Source organism: Oncorhynchus kisutch, linkage group LG15 (genome assembly GCF_002021735.2).
Source record: "Oncorhynchus kisutch isolate 150728-3 linkage group LG15, Okis_V2, whole genome shotgun sequence".
In the NCBI taxonomy this organism is placed as follows: domain Eukaryota; kingdom Metazoa; phylum Chordata; class Actinopteri; order Salmoniformes; family Salmonidae; genus Oncorhynchus; species Oncorhynchus kisutch.
In genome coordinates this window covers 63,293,045-63,313,681 of record NC_034188.2, presented here as the reverse complement: position 1 = coordinate 63,313,681, position 20,637 = coordinate 63,293,045, and the positions used below count along the sequence as shown (strand labels likewise).

The 20,637-nt window shown below is 43.6% G+C and overlaps 1 protein-coding gene across 1 annotated transcript in view; it reads right to left on the bottom strand.

Moving 5' to 3' along the window:
• LOC109905656 (carboxypeptidase D-like) overlaps nt 1–6,826 on the bottom strand; it is a 34,997-nt gene extending 28,171 nt beyond the window's left edge. The window contains exons 1-2 of the mRNA XM_020503164.2: nt 5,592–6,826; nt 3,053–3,300 (exon numbers count right to left, since the gene is read on the bottom strand). Coding sequence (XP_020358753.1) covers nt 3,053–3,300; nt 5,592–6,304 — 961 coding nt within the window. The 5' untranslated portion in view covers nt 6,305–6,826. The remainder of the gene's footprint in view (nt 1–3,052; nt 3,301–5,591) is intronic.
• Between the last annotated feature and the right edge of the window lie 13,811 nt (nt 6,827–20,637).

Here is a 20,637-nt window from a genome sequence, read left to right as displayed (position 1 = left end):
AAGCAGGGCACAGTGGGAAGTTTGACCAGGCTACTGATATGGCCTGGGGTTGTTCGGAATGCAACATGACTTGTAGATCAACACAGTTGTCATAAAAGATTAGGTAGAAAGAAGGTAGAAAGAAAGTAATATGCGCAAATGTTTGTGAACCAATAATTTGTAACGCTTTTCTGACCGAGTATCTACATTTGGATCGGTTTGGGGTCCCGTGGACCGATCCACTCCTATCTTAACTATTTGAATGTGTGACCGATGCGTACAGGTGAATCCTTACATCCCTAATAGTAGGTCCAGTGGTTCTCATTTCAGCCTCATGTTAAATAACAAACACTAAACCGGGACATAAAAGATACCACAGGGTACCAAGAACAACAGAACTGACTGTTGTCATCCAAGTTTGAACATTCAGAAACAGAGCACTGGGTATTGCTAGTGAGTAAAAGGACTAGGCTAGTTCAAATTATTTAGGCTATAAAAAGACTAGTTAGTTTATAAACTGCATGAATTATCAGTTCATCAATTTGCGGGGCATGGATTCTACAAGGTGTCGAAAGAATTCCACAGGGATGCTGGCCCATGTTTGCCACTGTTGTGTGAAGTTGGCTGGATGTCCTTTGGGTGGTGGACCATTATTGGTACAGACAGGAAACTGTTGAGTGTGAAAAACACAGCAGCGTTGCAGTTCTTGGCACAAACCAGTGCGCCTGGCACCTACTACCATACACTGTTCAAAGGCACTTAAATATTGTCTTGCCCATTCTCCATCTGAATGGCACACACACAATCCATGTCTCAATTGTCTCAAGGCTTAAAATTCTTAACAAGTGACATCAAAGCCTATATCCCTGTGTAAACTATGGGTATGTCAAATACAGTAGACAATAGCATAGAGCATGTGTCAAACTCATTCCACGGAAGGCCAAGTGTCTGCAGGTTTTGCTCCTCCCTTATACTTGATTGATGAATTAAGGTCACTGATTATTATCACTGATTAACTCCCCTCGCCAGCAAACACTAGGCCAGGGTTTCCCAAACTTGGGCCTTGGGACCCAAAGGGGTGCACGATTTGGTTTTTGCCCTAGTACTACACAGCTTACTCAAATAATCAACTAATTATCAAGTGTTGATCATCTGAATGAGCTGAATAGTGTTAGGGCAAAAACCAAAACGTGCACCCCTTGGGGTCCCAAGGCCCGAGTTTGGGAAACGCTGCACTAGGCCCTTCATGGAATGAATTTGACACCTCTGGCATAGAGGAAAAAGATCAACTAGCTACAAAATAGGTCTACAAAAAAAAAGTTTGTCAAAAGGATATCAGTCACTATTGCAATTATCCAAGTCGACTCAAACTTTCCCTCCCCCCTATCATTCGCTCTCTCAACAGTCACCTCTTGGAAGGTCATAATGACAATGATCTAGATTCTAAACTCACATTTGTAATGTTCTAATAAGATCCTACAATATCATTGGGTACATTTCACTCCTGTCTTTTCCTCATTGAGCATTGTGTAAGTCTATTCTCAAATTCCATCAGAGAATTGAGGCATATTTCATTACTTGTTAAGACACCTAAACTTTACACCTCCTAAGTTCACCTTTAAATGACACCTCTGCTGTTCCTTTGGCTGTGCTTATAGAAGACAGATTTCCTCTGATGCACAGACCTCCTGCAGTCTCCATTAACCACAGAGGCGGTCAATTTAGATTCAGGTGAGTAATGAAAAAAACTGAATTAGTCTTCTGCAGAGTCATAATTTACAACTGAAGCAGAGGCAGTCTGTTAGAGCAGATTCTGGGATTATTGAGGAATGGCTGAGAATATACATCCCCTACACAGAAATACACACAGGAAAGGCCTTGACGGTCACCTGAAACCTTCAGACTCAGATTAGAGTATCATCTCATCACCCCTCGTCTGGCTCTCTTTCCAAACCCCTGACCTGACAGCAGCCACACAGCACAACAGAGACTGGGGGTCCGGTTACTGCCTGGTGAACACAGACACTGGTATTCCTGAACATGAAGGAGGGTAGTGGGGGGACAGCAAGCTGCATGGACAGGTGGTGACACACACACACACACAGCTCGTAAAAGACGGATAGGATAACCTGAGACCAGTCAGGCTTTCTGTGAAGAGAGAACAGAGAGCAGGTCTGTCCTGCAGGGGTGAATAATACAATACTAGCTAGCTGGGTCTGTTGTCCTCTGCCACAGCTGCTCTGCAAGATAGTGAAGTCAGCGCAATGGAACACCTGTATGTTCAAAGTCATACTCTGATTCAATAGCCTAATTAGTGGGGTTTTAAATCAAGACTAGACAGACAATTACAGCTGTGGCTCTGCTGGTTTGGTTCTTAAATAGATCCAAAATGAGTCGAGGGAAATATATTCAGTGAAAATTGGGCCATGGAAAATGTACAGTAGCCAAGACAGAGGAAACCACCACACTAATTAATTAACCCCTTTTCATGGCAACCCATAGCCTAGACATCACACATTGGGCTTTGTCCCAATGACAAAAAGTAAGCCTGTACCATGGCAGTGAAAGCCCACACTTTACAGGTTATCATATATCCTTTATTCCCTTACTATAGGCCTACATGTCATTGAATATTCATTTCAAGGTGTCTCCATGAACTCATACAACACTGAGCTGAGTAAAACCTGATATCCAGCTGATTATGAATGCCTGAAAGGTAAATATACCACATGATGTCATCAGTCTCTGAGAAGAGAACATTTTAAAATAGACCCCCAATTGACTTAATCGTCATGGCAATGCAGGACTCCGCTCTCTGTTTCAACAATAATGTGTTGTTGTTCTGAGAGAGGTGAGGTGGGATAATGAGGTTAAAAATTCTTTTTTTAAAAGCAGGTGAAGATATTTTGTCAAAAAAAATGTCAAGATACTGGAGCTGGTCTAGGCTACTTTGTGTGTGAAAGATAAACTATTTTTCAACAAACTAATAAACTAATAAGGAAAAAGAACATGACCTTTGCTCCCCAAAGAGCATAAATCCGTGGTCTGATAGGTGAGGAGGAAAAAGTCTTACCGGGTACATCATACCACTTTGCCCCGTTGACGATGCCATCCTCAAAAGTCTCGTCAGGGGTATCTGGGCACTTGGGCTCCCCGGTCCTCATGACGGGGTGGTTCTTGGCGTAGGTCAGTGCCAGGTGTTTAAACAGGTTGTCGTCCACAGAGCGGCTGTAGTAACCCTGCATTACATGGGAGGCCGAGTCATCAAACGGGTAGCTGGCCACCACAGTGCCACCATGCAGGTTCCCTGACAGGACAAACCTGGAGGGACATAACAACAACACAATGTTATCAGGAGGCAGGGGATATATAGCAAACCTAGTATCTACTGTCTGCAGCAGGGGGAAGGGAAAGGGGGGAAACCTTTAACTATCCGAGGCTGAGCTGAAGTCCACACACAAGCACGCCCACATTCACATCGAGGGGGCTATAGTGGAGCAGGTTGATAGCTTCAAGTTCCTTGGTGTCCACATCGCTAAGGTCCAAACACACCATGACAGTCGTGAAGAGGGCACGACAACGCCTATTCCCCCTCAGGAGGCTGAAAAGATTTGGCATGGGTCCTCAAATCCTCAAAAAGTTCTACAGCTGCACCATCAAGAGCATCCTGATGGGTTGCGTCACCACTTGGTATGGAAACTGCTCGGCATCCGACCGCTAGGCGCTACAGAGGGTGGTGTATACGGCCCAGTACATCAATGGGACCGATCTCCCCACCATCTAGGACCTCTATACCAGGCGGTGTCAGAGGAAGTCCCTAAAAATTGTCAAAGACTCCAGCCATCCCAGTCATAGACTGTTCTCTCTGCTACCGCACGGCAAGCGGTACCGGAGTGCTAAGTCTGGGACCAAAAGGCTCCTAAACAGCTTCTACCCCTAAGCCATAAGACTGCTGAACAGTTAATCAAATGGCCACACAGACTAATTGCATTGACCCCTTATTATATTTTTTTTGCACAGGCTCGATGTACACTCCTCGCTGGACTCTAACCACACATTCACACTGACACTCCAACACACACACACACATTAGAATTCCTTCACACACGTTGCTGCTACGCTCTGTTTATTATCTATGCATAGTCACTTTTCCCCTACCTACATGTACATATTACCTCAACTACCCCATACCCCCTGCACATTGACTCAGTACCAGTACCCCTTGTATATAACCTCACTATTGTGTTACTATTTTGTCTTTATTTAACTTATGGGGCGACAGGTAGCCTAGGGGTTAGAGTGTTGGACTAGTAACAGAAAGGTTGTAAGATTGAATCCCCAAGCTGACAAGGGGGGAAAAAATCTGCCGTTCTGCTCCTGAACAGGCAGTTAACCCACTATTCCTAGGCCGTCATTGAAAATAAGAATTTGTTCTTAACTGTCTTGCCTAGTTAAATAAAAAATCATATATATTTTTTTGATTAATAATGAATACATTTCTTTATTTAACTTATTTATTTTATTTTATTAATAATAGTTGGGGGTTCGTAAGTAAGCATTTCACAGTAAAAAGTCTACACCTGTTGTAATTGGCGCATGTGACAAATAATTTGAGTTGGTCTATTGTGTTCTACTTCCTGTCCGCGCAGGAGTTTCTACACACCAGATGGGACTATAACGGTAACAGCAACATATCCTGCAGTAGTGCCAAAAACATTACCAACACATAAGATAGCATAGTCCTGACTGTAAAGCTAAAGTGCTGAGCTGCAATACGGGTTTATAACAAATAGGGCTGTCGCCGACTAAAAAAAATCTTGGTCGACCGAAAGTCGTCAGTTTTTCAGACCAATTTAAAACATGTATTTTTCCATATATAGACAAACCCTATGTGCTTTAATAAAATCAGCTATATGCAATAACATGACATCATTAGATGTTTTTCAACAGCTGTTTGTTCAGTGACAGCTGGAAGAGGAGGTATAGTTTGTTTTGACAGGTCCTTAAACAAAGGTGGCCGAACTAAAGTTGTATGGCAGATTACTTATGTTGGCCTATTGGAGTCTGATGTTGATCGAGGGCATTCACAACTGTTAGCTGGCAACAGTGGGCCCCTAGGTGAATGGATAGATCCTTCAGGGGTCCTTCTGACTTGCCTAGTTAAATAACAAATCAAATAAATAAAGGGGGAGGGAGGGGGTATTTAGGGTCCATGAGGAGGTGCTTCAAAACAATAGGAACAATGATGGATGCAGGCTGCCAGTTAAGTCCTTGGTTTTACAGTTATAATTTGATTTGCAGTAAGGGATGTCTGTGTAGCCCAGGGTCCTGGAGTGCCGCAGCCACTTCATATTTAACTGACCTGGAGGATCAGGTGTGTGATGTGTTGAATTTAGGCTATTTGTGAAGTGATCAATTATCTCAGTTGGTCAGGTGTCAGAACAAAATTCTGTAGTACCTGGGCCACTCCAGGAAACAGGTTGCCTACCCCTGGTGTAGCCCATAAAGTTGAGCCCCATCTCACCATTTGAATTTGATTATAAACAATGTAAACTAAACAAACCATGGTGTATGTAGGTCTATGTAAATAGAAAAGAGAAATAAATACTTACTTTTTCTCCAGAATCCATTTAATGACAGCTGTAACCTCGGGAATATCCTCTTGCTGGACGTTGATTTGGTCAAACTGGTCAGGAAAACTTCGGTTGAGGTCCACGTTCCTGGCGTTGGAACGACCCCCTGCGTCGCCACTGCAGTCACCCTCTCTCGACCTTTCGAACCCGTCTGGGTTCATACTGGGCATAACGTAAATATCCGTGCTCGTCACCAACTCCGTGATACGCGGGTCTTCTCCATACCTCGTCAATAGGTATTCCACAAGGTAAACCAATACTTGCCTCGAGATAGTTTCGTCCCCGTGCATGTTCCCCACGTATTTACATTTGGGTTTTCCCGGTACGTCAGCGTTGGGGTCCTTTGTGATTCGCATAACCCACAACTCCCTGCCCTGCACGGACTGGCCTATACTGGACAGGTTGGCGATGTGAGAGTATTTCAAGGCCATGAACTTCAGTAGCCGGGTCATTTGCACATAATTGTAGTATTTTGTATGGTCTTCTACCTCTTTCGCTGCGGTGTTGCTTCTGACAAGCCTCGCCTCGCCGACGCTCAGAGCCGTGATGGGGACAACAACAAAAAGGAGGAAGACGAAAAGTGAGGCACACAGTTTCGGCGCTGTATGTCGATGCTCCCGCAAATATGTTGCCATGTTTCCGACTCTCTTACCTCTTGAACATCCACTCTTGTGAAATGAAAAGGTGAACATTGCTAGCTAGCTAACCCAGACTGGATGCATCCAACATCCCGTTAAGCTTTCAAAGGGGCGGTGCTTTGGTTTGACGTCACTCTCCTTGAGGAGGAGCCTCTTTTTAAGGTGGTTTGCAGAATATATCATTTCGAGTACAGTACTATAGTGTATTTTAGTTCTATACGTTGATATCTGTCAATATTAGTCGGTATTGTAATATACCAAATAAAATAAAAATGTAAGTGCAATGCCTTGTATAAATATTTATTCAACTTGGCAGGTTGTAAATTCCCATTGTTGTCTCAATATTTCCTTAGTCTCAATTTCCCAACATGTTTCTCATGCAGTATTGGCTATTAGCTACCCAATTGCATTGGATAAACCTGAGCGATAGCAAGCATTTAGGCACGATTTGTCCTATAATAGTCAATATTTCAGATGGAAAATGGTACTGAATTGAGACAGACTGGTGTTTTTAGTGTTGCCTGAGAGAGGCAGTGTTGGATAAACAGATTCACGATGTCTCAATAAAGCTGGGTTAAATTTAAACATTTTACTTTACACAAAGTATTTCACTCATGATTGAAGCTTTTTATTTTATTTTGCATTATTGCTAAAATTGTTTAGATTTCTGGGGTTTATATTTGTGTGCTATAGGGTGTAATATTGTTTGCTTTTGGTATCAAGGTACACTTAGTAGACACTTAATATTTATGTTTCCTATATTTATTATATCCAAGGGTTGAAAGTGTTTGTTCAAGGAGATGGGACTACTGAGAACTGCTGAGAAAATATACTAGTAGAGAGAAAAAATGGTTAATACAAGTATAGACAATTGATCCCTGAGCAGGTTAATACCAGACTTTTGTATCGCTGTTTATTTTTGTTGCTCATTCTTTCTTTATTGATCACTGTGGCTGTGAATTCCCCATGACAACAGCATCAAAGCCTGGGTCGTACCACCACACCGAACAAGACCCTTCACTCCGCTTGCTGTGGGGCGAATCCGCCACTTTCATTTTCTTTCTTATTCTCTCATTGTTCTTCTTTCTGCAATTGAACAAAACAGAAGTGCTGTAAACGTCTTTGTTGCTGTGGAGCACCAGAAGCTTGGAATGATAGAGTGGAGGAGGGATAAGAGGAGGAGGGGTGAAAGAAGGAGGAGGCTGTGGAAGAGGGAGAATGCTGTGGAAACCTTCACTGCTGGACTACTCCCTGTAGTGTTTGTACTCTCCAACATGACAGTCGCACTCCATGATGTACTGGTAGCCGCGTTACCTGGGGAACTGCTAGCACACCCAGCGGAAGGGGGAAAGGGAGAAAATATCCAGAAAAAAGCCCCAGCCCTTAGTCTAGGCCCTTGCAGATCAGAAAGAATTGGCCTCTACAGTACTTGTTAATCCTCTGTATAATATCCAGGGACACCATATAATAGCACATTATTCTCATTTTTCACCATAGTGTCTCTTTAACACATTTGGCAAAGAGAGGTCAGTAAGGTCACAGGACACTCATTGACAGTGCTTTTGAAAGTATTCAGACCCCTTGACTTTTTCCACATTTTGTTACATTACAGCCTTTTACTAAAATTGATTAAATAAAACAAGTCCTCAATCTACACACAATACCCCATAATGACAAAGCAAAACAGGTATTTCAAATTTAAAAAAAAATAATAATAAAAAAAAACCTTATTTTACATAAGTATTCAGACCCTTTGCTATGAAACTCGAAATTGAGCTCAATGGCTCGGATCCACGGAGCCAGGGCTGGATGATAACCCAGAACACACTGGAAGGGAGTCAGCCTGGTGGAGGAGTGACGCAATTAATTCTGGGTGTATTCCACCCAGGGAAGGAATTGGGCCCAGTACTCTTGCTGGTCCTAGCAGTGACTCCTCAGGAACCTAACCAGCTCCTGGTTCATCCTCTCCACCTGCCCATTAGACTGAGGCTAGTAACCGGAAGTGAGGCTGACCGTGACCCCCAGTTTCTCCATGAAGGCTTTCCATACCCGTGACGTGAATTGGGGGCCACGGTCGGAGACGATGTCTTCCGGAAGGCCATAGTGCCAGAAGACCTGCTGGAACAGTGCCTCAGGATGACTTTGTGTAAGGTAACCGTGGTGATGGGGAAGGGATGGCTTTCCTGGTACAAGGTCTCCACAGTGAGGGTGAGTGGTGCTGTAATGTGCGTGATAGTGCCGGATCCCAATGGTCATTTATCCAAGGCTTGGAACGGGAAAGGAGAGGAGAGCGGGTATGTGGTGATGTTCAGGGAGGAGACGAAGGCCTGGTCGATAAAATTCCCCGTAGCACCTGAGTCCATTGGAGCCATAGAGACAACAACTGAGAGATAGCCAACCAGTGAAATGGAAACCAGGGAGGGTTTGGCAGAAAACGATGAAGGAATACTCATGCCTACCCTGGGAGACGGCTGATCACAGGGCCGTCCCTCTGCCCCAGTGGACTTAGGGTTGGGAGCCAGTGCTCCTCCTGGCCGCAACAGGGACACAGGCCCAACTGTCTCTGGCAACTTCACTCTGCCACGGAGAGATGTGTATCTCTATAGGTTCAGACTCTGCCCCAGGACGGCCAAAGGCGGAGGGTGAGGGGCGATAGAAGCGCTGGCGCCCCCGAAGAAGGTTGTCCAGGCGGATGGCCATCACGATGAGCACATCAGGGAAAGGTTGTCGTACTGGCAACCTCTTGGCAGTCCTCTTCAGAATAGGGTGCTCATTCAATTATCTGGAGGCTGCCACAGTCCGGAAGGTGAGGGCCTACTCCTCAGCGGTCTGAGCACCCTGCCGGAGTTGGAGTAGTCGCTCAACTCCCTCTCTGCCCTCTTGTGGATGGTCGAAGACCGCCCTGAACAGAGCCATGAACCTCTCATAGGAACCTAGCGCCTCCTCTCCTCTCTCCCAGACAGCCGTAGCCCACTTCAACCCCTGCCCGGTCATCAGTGGCAATCTTGGACCTCTCGGTGGTGGGGCGAAATAGAGGGAGCACTGGAGTAGGAAGCCATGGCATTTCGATGGAGTACCGTCATACTTCTCTAGAAGGGACAGTAAGGCATCTCTGACCTGGGCGGATGGCTGGGTAGGCTGGTCGACTGGCTCACTGTGACGACCCATGGTCGGAAGCCCTCTGAAAGGTATATGGAGAGCCTCGCTGGTGGTGTCGAGGCGGTGGAGAATGCAGAGGACATCCTCCATGGCCGTACCCAGTTGCGCCAGCTGGTCGTGGTGTTGGTGGAGTAGATGACCCTGTTCCTGGACCTTCTGGAAGATGGTTTTCTCCTCTGCTGCTTCCATATTGTGAGGTAGTATTCTGTCACGTATAGGCAAGGAGTCAGGTAGCAGGTGCAGTAGAAGAGTTTAATAACAAGGATGCAAGGCAAATGAACAAAACTATGGAACATGAAAACAAACCAATCCTGCCTGATGACTGAGGCTACTGAGGGCTAAATAAAGGGAAGGTAATCAAGGTGATGATTAAGTCCAGGTGTGCTTAATGATGTGAAGCAGGTTTGCGTAATGATGGAGAGCAGGTGTGCGTAATAATGGTTGCCAGGGCCAGTGGTTAGTAGACTGGCGACGTTGAGTGCTGGAGAGAGGGAGTTGGTGTGACACTATTAATGAATATAGGAACATAGCCCATAGAGTAGAGTGCCTGTCTGGCCTAGCCTGACAGGAACAGGAAGTGGGCTTCAGGTAGTTATAGTCCTGCATGTCTCCTGAACAGAGATTAGAAGATATGAAAATATAGCCTATGTGTAACGTTCGTCGTCCTTGTCTGAGGAGGAGTAGGAGAGATCGGACCAATATGCAGCGTGGTACGTGTCCATGTTAATTTACTCAACAGAACACTAAACAAAATAACAACGGAGAATGAAACGAAACAGTTCTGAAAGGTGACATACACTAAACAGAAAACATTCACCCACAAAACACAGGTAGGAAAAGGCTACCTAAGTATGATTCTCAATCAGAGACAATGAACGACACCTGCCTCTGATTGAGAACCATACCAGGCCAAACACATAAACACAACCTAGAAAAACAAACATAGACTGCCCACCCCAACTCACGCCCTGACCATACTAACACAAAGACAAAATTAAGGAACTAAGGTCAGAATGTGACACTATGTCAAACATTTTTCTTGTAAACATTTCATTGTCCCTCTGCTTCAAAAACACTCATGAAGACATCAATATAATTTTTGGAAGCACAAACAAAATAAAGTGGGCAAGCATAGAAAATAAACTTGACTGTCATAAGCAAGTGTGTTGACTCAATCTCTTCTGTTTAGGTCATGAAAGCAACAGCGTGGACACAGCCTTAACGCTTTGAATCAGGAACTTCCTTAAATCTCCACATAACCCAGGATGTAGGCTACAAGATGTTGATCAATGCAAAGTTCCTCTGGCAGAACAGAGTGGGCTGTGGCCAGCACCAGCCTTTCCTCTAGTCGAGGGCTGCCTGGGGGAGGAATGTGTTTGCGGTGACCTGGTGCCACCTGCCGCTCAGGCAGCATTCCCAGATTGCCCTCAGCACAGAGCCAGAAAGCAGGCAGGCAGTAGGCCTCTGGAGGGTTGCCATGACTAGGTGGGCACTGGAACCCAATTAAAGTAGGAAACTAAACTATCTTCCTTACACAGAAAAACAAGGCCAAGTTACTGCCGCCTTTACACAGACACAATCCAGCGTGCAAATGCATGCTAGTGCGCATAATCACACGCACGTGCACACACACACACACACACAAATTCACAGGAGACAAACATCACAAACAACCCCTGCTCTTTTATCTGAATGTGTGAGGCCTACCAGCCTCAGGGTAGAAATGCTGCTGTGTGCATATTATGATATCAGAGAGCATGATGTGGGCAAGATACAACACAGCAGATTCAGCATTTACATAATTAAACAACACACACACCCCGGCAGCAGCAGGGGTGTGTGAGACAGCTAATATGTCTGCTTGAGATTTGTCCAACTACAGGACGTGGCTTTAATTCAGGAATCTTCAGAAGTTATTTGACACAGAGGCAGTGAGAGGGGGTGAGGTGGGGGAGAAAAGGAAAAGAGGAAACAAGTGTCAGTCCACCCATCCATCCATCCTCAGTGAGTGACTAACTTACTAGGCACCAGTTTAAAAAATAAATCTCCAGTAAGGCGGCTGTTTAATCCACATACATCAGGGTTGAATGTGTGTGTGCTAGGCCAGTTCTCACTGAGAGACGAAAGGTATCAGAAAGCACAGAATAAGCCCTTACTAACACAGTACTGAGTAAGCTTCGGACAAGCCAGAATACAAGCCAGAGTGGTACATGCAGCTGTTGTACATCATCTCAAATGGCTGCATCACTGTGACTGCCTGGCCTGCAGATTGATTCTGGGTTCTGTGGTTTTGGTTGACTGGTAAAGAGTTTAGATATAAAACCACAAGACAGTTGGTGGGTTATTTTAAATCTATTTGATTCTAAGCTTTATGGCAGCAGCATAACATATATTTATACATGTTTCATAGAGTTTTCATAGTATTTTGCTTGAGTCATGGTAGTGGAAACATTACTAAACATGTAGCATGACTGTTAAATGGCAGGGTGTGTGTAAGCCCCAGTCTAGTTGTGCTCAGCTGACAGCTGTGGTGAAACAGATCAACAGGGCAGTGCCCTATGTGAGCCTGTTTTACAGAGTACTTTAAGGATGTTAGTTCAGGATGGTTCTCAGGGGCTTAGTCCCATATGGTGACACCAGCAGGGTGCAACAGGCCTAGGCTGTCTCTGACAGTGCCTCTATGGACATCTCACTGTGAGGAAACCATTGTGTCTATATCTATCACCTGACCCAAGCCCCGGGTAAAGCCCCCAGATTTCATAGATGAGATCTATACATAATATAAGAACGGATGGCGTTAAAAAGGCTGCGTGGGGTTAAATAAACACTAGATCTGTTACTTCCTGTTTACTTTACTTACAACCACAGGCTCTGAAGTGGTAGAGGACAGAGCAAAAGAAGAACAGGAATTAATGTAACACTACTGTTATCAGCCCTTGTTGTAGTTCGTGGGTTTTCTGACATTCTGATTCCGAAATGTGTGAAAACCAGAACTAGGTTCAAATTGTAAGGCAATGTATTTGCTTTCAAATATACATTAGTGTATTGTATCAGCTGCGCTTGATTGAATTTCCATTGATAAATTTTCCAACGCAATGTCACAAAAAAACATCCATAATGTGACACAGTTATTGTTGTACATTAACCTTACAGCCCAAGACAAGCAGATCAAAATTGATTCATTCCAGAATCCAGACAAAAGCTACAAACACATAAAGCTGCTAGGTATATGAATACAGGGTACCTAATCCAGCTAGTAAGAAAACAACCCCATTTGAATAACATTTAGTGCAGAGCTGGAGCATCCAGGCCTTCTGTCACAGGTAACTTGGTGCATGAGGGAAGAATCAGGCGCAGAGAGCATATAGTTCCACAGGAAGACGTGCACTTTTAATATCGCACAGAAAATAATGCCCAACAAAACAGGGCTCGGAAAATGTGGACCAACCCAACACAACAGGGTACCAGGTCCAGAGCACGAACACCAAAAAAACATACACACGTAACATATGAGTAATCCAGCACGAAACAAGGGCGGATAAACGTACTATAAATAAGGAAGCCAATCAAGCACATAAATAGACAGGTGCAACTAATAAGACAAAACAAACAGACAACGAAAAAGGGATCGGTGGCGGCTAGTAGGCCGGGGACGACGACCACCGAGCACCGCCTGAACAGGCAGGGGAGCCAACTTCGGTGGAAGTCGTGACACCTTCAGTATTGTAACTGTAAATGAAGCCACATACACGTATGCTCTTTAATAGAGTTCACTACCACATCATAATGATTTGTGCTAATGGCTGTTAAAAGGCTAGCTGTGATGTCATTGAGCTAGAAAATAACAGCCTAATCAGTTATAAAAACAAATATAACTGGAATAACAGATCTTTAGTAGGCCAAGCAGTTCTCATTTCAGCCTCATGTTAAGTCATGATACACTAAACCAGACATAATTGTCACGGATCCCCCCGGAACTTTCATTACGCACACCTTGCCCCTATTCCCAGTGATTAGTAATTGTATAAGTGTGCCCTTGGTTTACCAGTGTCCTGTCGATTATTGTTACAATGTCCGTTGGTTCGTGTGAGTACCTGTGCTGTGTGTTTTGGCTTTCGTGCCATTGTGGATTGCGCAGATGATTACGGGTCTCGTCCGGTGTGTTAATCATTGTGCCCTTGTGTTATTTATTCGAGGTACTCCTCTCTCTTTTGTTTGGGTTTCAACCCAGTGTTTTCTATAGTGTTTGTTTGGTCTTCGTCCCCGTGCCTTTTCACGGCACGCCGTAATTTGGGTAAGAAATAAATTTTTAATTTAAAAATAGGCGCACGAAATCGTCCCCCGATCCTTCATACCAACGTGACAATAATAGAGACCACAGGGTACCAAGATCAACGGACCTGACTGTTGTCATCCAAATGAGGAGATACAGGTGAGAGAGGAAAATAAAATCTCCCATTTAGGATAAATAAGTAGCCCTGTGCCACCACCGCAATGACCAGATGCACTCAGACTATGAGAGAACACATAATCCGATGACGAGAAAGCAGCTGTAGTAGCACTGTTCTCTGGGGTAGTCCAAGTGTCCGTCAGGGCCAAAGAGTGTAGGGATGAACTCAGCTTTCTTGACCGCAGATCGGTAGTTCCAAACACTGCTGGAATTCCACAGGTTGTGCATGCAGAATAAACTAAATTAGGTTTGCTGCCAAGGAAGCGTCTGTAAAACCCACAAAGCGAGGAGCGAGCAGGGTTATCTGAACAGTTATCTGGCCAGCCGGCAGGACCTACAGTGCATTCGGAATGTATTCAGACCCCTTGACTTCTAACACATTCTGTTATGTTACAGCCTTATTCCAAAATTGATTAAATAGCTTTTTTTCACTCATCACTCTTCACACAATATGGACAAAACAAAAACAGGTTTTTAGACATTTTTACATAAGTATTCAGACCCTTTACTCAGTACTTTGTTGAAGCACCTTTGGCAGCGATTACAGCCTCGACTCTTCTTGGGTATGACGCTCCAAGCTGGGCACACCTGTATATGGAGAGTTTCTCCCATTCTTCCCTGTAAATCCTCTCAAGGTCTGTCAGGTTGAATGCGGAGCGTCACTGCACAGCTTTTCTGGTCTCTCCAGAGATGTTCGATCAGTTTTAAGTCCGGGCTCTGGCTGGGCCACAAAGACATTCAGAGACTTGTCTCGAAGCCATGCCTGCGTTGTCTTGGCTGTGTGCTTAGGGTCATTGTCCTGTTGGAAGGTCAACCTTCACATCAGTCTGAGGTCCTGAGCACTCTGGAGCAGGCTTTCATCAAGGATCTCTCTGTACTTTGCTCCGTTCATCTATCCCTCGATCCCGACTAATCTCCCAGTCCCTGCTGCTGAAAACCACCCCCACAGCATGATGCTGCCACCACCATGCGTGATGCTTGGCATTCAGGCCAAAGAGTTCAATCTTGGTTTCATCAGACCAGAGAATCTGGTTTCTCATGATCTGAGAGTCCTTTAGGTGCCTTTTTTGGCAAACTCCAAGTGGGCTGTCATGTACCTTTTACTGAGGAGTGGCTTTCGTCTGGTCACACTACCATAAAGGCTTGATTGGTGGATTGCTGCAGAGATGGTTGTCCTTCTGGAAGGTTCTCCCATCTCCACAGAGGAACTCTGGCGCTCTGTCAGAGTGACCATTGGGTTCTTGGTCACCTCCCGGCCGAAGGCCCTGATTGCTCAGTTTGGCAGGGCGACCAGCTCTAGGAAGAGTCTTGGTGGTTCCAAACTTCTTCCATTTAAGAATGATGAAGGCCACTGTGTTCTTGGGGACCTTCAATGCTGCAGAAATGTTTTGGTACCCTTCCCCAAATCTGTGCCTTGACACAATCCTGTCTCGGAGCTGAACCTAGCTATTTGACCGGCTGTGCAATGGCTAATTCATTCAAAACGTAGACATTGGCTTGCTTGTATAGATCAGGTACTACCTGTTTGCTGAATTGGGTGCAAGAGGGAAGTTCATAATGTATCTTTAACTTTCACGAGGTGCTGAAATCCCCTATTCTCAACCACAGAGAATGGGAGCATATACACAGCTATAAACCAAAGACTATAAACATGTAAAAATATAGCCTACTTATTGCTATTGTAATTTTCAAGGGTTGCTTGAATGCAGAGAGGAGGCGACGTTGTGGCGGTTCTTTACATTTCCATCTTGCTCCGGTACACTGGGGGTGCTGTTGGTGTAAATGTGTCAAAATATGTGCGGTGTTGGCAGCTGCATAGGCTATTCTCATTGAGCGAGGCAACATAATGTTAAGAATTTTATCCACAGTTCTGTCCATCGCCGTTGTAGTCTACTGGGAAGCCAAAATGTTCCCAAACTGGAGATTTACACGATGGAGGATAGCTTTGAAATCTGGCAATTAAGATTTGAATTTTGATGATAACAAGCGCATAGGCTTTAGTTGTATTAACGGATATGTGTTTTCAGCTCAAATTTACTCAAGAAGCATGAGCCTACAAAACAGTGTAGGCATAGCCGATATGTCTAGTCTTTTTATTTTGTAAATATTTTTATGTATTCATTCAGGTTCACAGTGCGGACCGAAACCGAGGTCCCTGTACTGAATGGTTCGGTACCAATACCTGTGCCATTACACCCCTATTAAGTAGGCTACCAGGTAGAAACAGAACTTAAATTAAACTTCCCTAGCAAGACAATACCAACAGCAACTTATTGAAGAAAAATAAAATTGCTACTCTTGTAGGACCTGATATCCTTCCAAACTTTAGATGAGGAGCTAAGACTGGGGCCTAGTGAAGCTCCTTAAATAGTCATGGAAGACAGGTAAGGAGTGGACACCCAGCAGTTACCAAGACTATTACATAAATAGGTCTGAAAAAAATCCACGGGCGCAGTGCATGCTAACCAAGGTTGCCAGGTGCACGGTGTTTCCTCTGACACATTGGTGCGGCTGGCTTCCGGGTTGGATGCGCGCTGTGTTAAGAAGCAGTGCGGCTTGGTTGGGTTGTGTATCGGAGGACACAACCCAACCAAAATCAAGAGACAGTTTATTACAGTGGTTTCTATTGACTGTAAGAGCACATTTTACTCTGGTGCTTATTGGCAGTGTGTAAAATGCTCTATTTGTAGCTAGCAGTAGGACAGTTTTTTTTCTCACTACATGACCAGAACACCAGGAAACTCCCTAGATATACACTAACTAGGGTAGTGGTCAACAACCTTTTCTGAGTCAAGATCATTTTGAGTCAAAATGGAAGCCGAGATCTATTAAAAAAAATAAAACTAAAAAACATTACTTAATGTTGCTTAATGTTGCCTGTGCAACATGAACCAATTAAAAACAGTTTTGTTAGCAACGAGGTTTGCTTAATGTTGCCTGTGCAACATGAACCAATTAAAAACAGTTTTGTTAGCAACGAGGTTTGCTTAATGTTGCCTGTGCAACATGAACCAATTAAAAACAGTTTTGTTAGCAACGAGGTTTGCTTAATGTTGCCTGTGCAACATGAACCAATTAAAAACAGTTTTGTTAGCAACGAGGTTTGCTTAATGAGCAACGAGGTTTGCTTAATGTTGCCTGTGCAACATGAACCAATTAAAAACAGTTTTGTTAGCAACGAGGTTTGTGCAATAGGCTCAATACATTATCACTACATATTGGCTACGCTTAAATTGCCCTGCCAATGTTAGACCATTTTGAAATTGTAGTTCAAAATGTTATGTATATGATCACACTGGTAATAGATCCTTTGTTGTATTACTTGGCACAGCTGAGTGAGCATAATTATTATTTAATTTTTTTTACTGGACTGATGGCCCACATCTGATGGTCAGTCTGAGGGGAGGGAGCAGCAGTGAGGCTGCCTGTCACCCGACTCACTGTCCCTCCTTTCTCCCTCCCTCCGCTGAGAAAAGGGGACAGTCTTCCAGCTGATGGCGAAACTTAAGTAACACTGCATTATTTCTGCCTCATGCACCAATTCATGTTACTCCTATGACCAGAGAAAGTGAAATATTCCTCTATATTAAAGACAAGCTGCAAATAATAACGCAAGCTTAGCAAAACACTTGGCTAAACTCATTCATTGCAGCTGCAATGCTGGTTGTAGCGTGAGTGGAAGTAAGGAGTGTGCATTTTCTGGCTTATAAACAAAGTGTTGACAGTGCTGAATAACAACTTAAACATGAACTTACTCATACAAACAGCAGATTTGTTGAGTCTCTCTAGTCATGGTTTTCATAGTTTTGAAATTTCACATGGCCAACTTTGCTGTGCGTTCGAGGAACCTGTGCAGACACGGTGATCTGGGCTATCTGATTTGCCAGCGGTAGGCCTATAAATGCACATGATTTGCTCTTTGGGCTAGCTGGGTAGGGGGATTCTACGTTCAGACACATGAAACGGTTAAAAATGGGAACACTGCCTTCCCAGCGCTAGCGCTGCTGAATCAAATGCATCTACTGACAACAGCGCAAAACAAATAAAATATATAAATATTTTTTATTAATACCTTTATTTAATCAGGTAGGCTAGTTGAGAACAAGTTCTCATGTAAAACTGCGACCTGGCCAAGATAAAGCAAAGCAGTGCAACACAAACAACAACACAGGGTTACACATGGAATAAACATGTGTACAGTCAATAACACAATAGAAAAAAAGAAAGTCTATATACAGTGTGTGCAAATGGCGTGAGGAGGTAGGCAATAAATAGGCCATAGTATCGACGTAATTACAATTTAGCAGATTAACACGATAGATGAGCAGATTATGATGTGCAAGTAGTGATACTGGTGTGCAAAAGAGCAGAAAAGAAAAACAATATGGGGATGAGGTAGGTAGATTGGGTGGGCTATTTACAGATGGACTATGTACAGCTGCAGCGATCGGTTAGCTGCTCAGATAGCTGATGTTTAAAGTTAGTGAAGGAAATGTAAGTCTCCAGCTTCAGCGATTTTTGCAATTCGTTCCAGTCACTGGAAGGAAAAGCTAGGATAGGCTTTAATCTTTTGTTTTTGTTTTACAGCCATGTTAGGTGATCGACTAGGAATGGCTTGGCGATCGACCAGTCAATTGCAATCGACCGGTTAGTGATCACTGATCTAGGGAGTTTTTCCTTGGATACTGGTTTGTTTGAGCCCTGATTGGATGACAGGTTCTGTTTCTGCTCTGTAGAAGGGGGGTAGGATAATAGCTAGGGTCACAAGTCTTTCCTGACCATTTGATCTGACCATTAAAAACTCTGGTCCCTATACAGAAACACAGGAAGCTCTTACTGACATCCCTGCTATCCTCATTGACACTCAAAGTAGGGTTAATATGTTTTTGCTATTTAACTACGCAGGGTCGCCATTTTTGTGTAGCTAATTGTAAAACTTGCAGTAATACGTATGCAGGGTATAAATAAGGCTTACAGGCTGACTACACCGCTTGCGCTGCAAAATAAATGTAGAAATCTATATTATTCAATTATTGCACCCACAATGCTCGTGCATGCCAATGGCTAACACAGAACCCAAACCGGCTGCGTGCGTTTGCTATCGTGCATAAATGTATTTTTTCTCCCCACACCAAACGCAATCACGACACGCAGGTTCAAATATCAAAACAAACTCTGAACCAATTATATTAATTTGGGGACAGGTCAAAAAGCATTAAACATTTATGGCAATTTAGCTAGCTAGCTTGCTGTGCTAGCTAATTTGTCCTTGGATATAAACATTGAGTAACTTTACCTGAAATGCACAAGGTCCTCTACTCCACCAATTAATCCACACATTAAACGGTAAACCGAATCATTTCTAATCAATTCTACCATGCCATAGAGCACCACACTCCTACATCATGGCTTGTGAAATAAAAAGGTAAATGATGAAAACATTTCTAGCTATCTAGAATTTTGCTAGCTGTCTCTCCGGCCAGCCTGCCAGTGTCTGCATCCAACTCTTAATAAAGAGGTGGGGTTTCATCTGATGTCAGTCTCCTCCTTGCGGAGGAGCCTCTTTTTAGGGGCAGCGCTATCCGGGGTCCTTGTGATGTCTCTACCTCCAATGAAGTTGACATTTTTTAAATGGTTAAGTTAAGGGTTAGGGTTACGTAATGGTTATGTTTATAGTTAGGGTAAGAGTAGGGGTTAGGGTTTAGGGCAGGATTCCAGATCGCATTGACCCTCCTTTTTAAGGTGGCTTGAAGAAGCTAGACTTTGAGACTACATGTACAGTGCATTTTAGTTATGTACAATGTCAACATGAATCAGTAATGTAATATATATCCAGTGTATGAATATTTCTGAAATGTGGTAGGTTGTAAATTGCCAATATTACCATAGCCTCAATTTCCTAAACATATTCCTCATACAGTAGACTATTGATGCTAAATTACATAGGATATGCCTGACAGACACCATGCATTTAGGCAAGATTTGACACGGAATTGAGACAAACTGGGTTTTTTAGTGTTGCCTGAGAGGGCGCCTTTGGATAAACACTTTGAAATCTTTCTGTTTTATTTCTTTACCTACCTTTTTTTCACCTAACACCTTTTTTTGCACTATTGGTTAGAGCCTCTAAGTAAGCATTTCACTGTAAGGTCTACTACACCTGTTGTATTTGGCGCACGTGACAAATAAACTTTGATTTGATAATAGATCTGAGTTTAATTAAAATAAAAAATTTCACTCATTATTTAATCTTTGTACTGTATATTGAATTATGGCTAAAATACGTTGATTACTGGAGTTTCTAACCGTGTGCTGTGCTATAGCGTGTAATAAGGGTGGAATATGTGTCAGTTTGCTTTCAGTATGAAGGTCCACTTAGTAGACACTTTATATTTCTTAACCATATTTTCTATATTTCTTATAAGCAAGGGTGAAATTAGTTTGTTCAAGGTGATGGAACTACTGTACATAAAAGTAACTGACATTATAGGGTCATTTCAACTAAGAGTTTATAGCTACTTGTCTGCTACTGTAGGCTTGTAAGGGTAGGCCCTGAAGTGGTGGAATGCTGTGGTGTAACTCCAGCCCAGTTCGACCCGTTTTATAGTGACTGGAAACCAGATGCTGAACATGAACCAGTAGATTATAGCCCTGACATAACCAACTCTACTAACTTCTATTACAGATAGTGAGGCCTTCATTAGAAAGTAGTCGCCTACAGAGGAAAGGGCTGAGAAAAGATGCAAGAGAAGACAGTGAAAAGAGTAAAGACACTTGA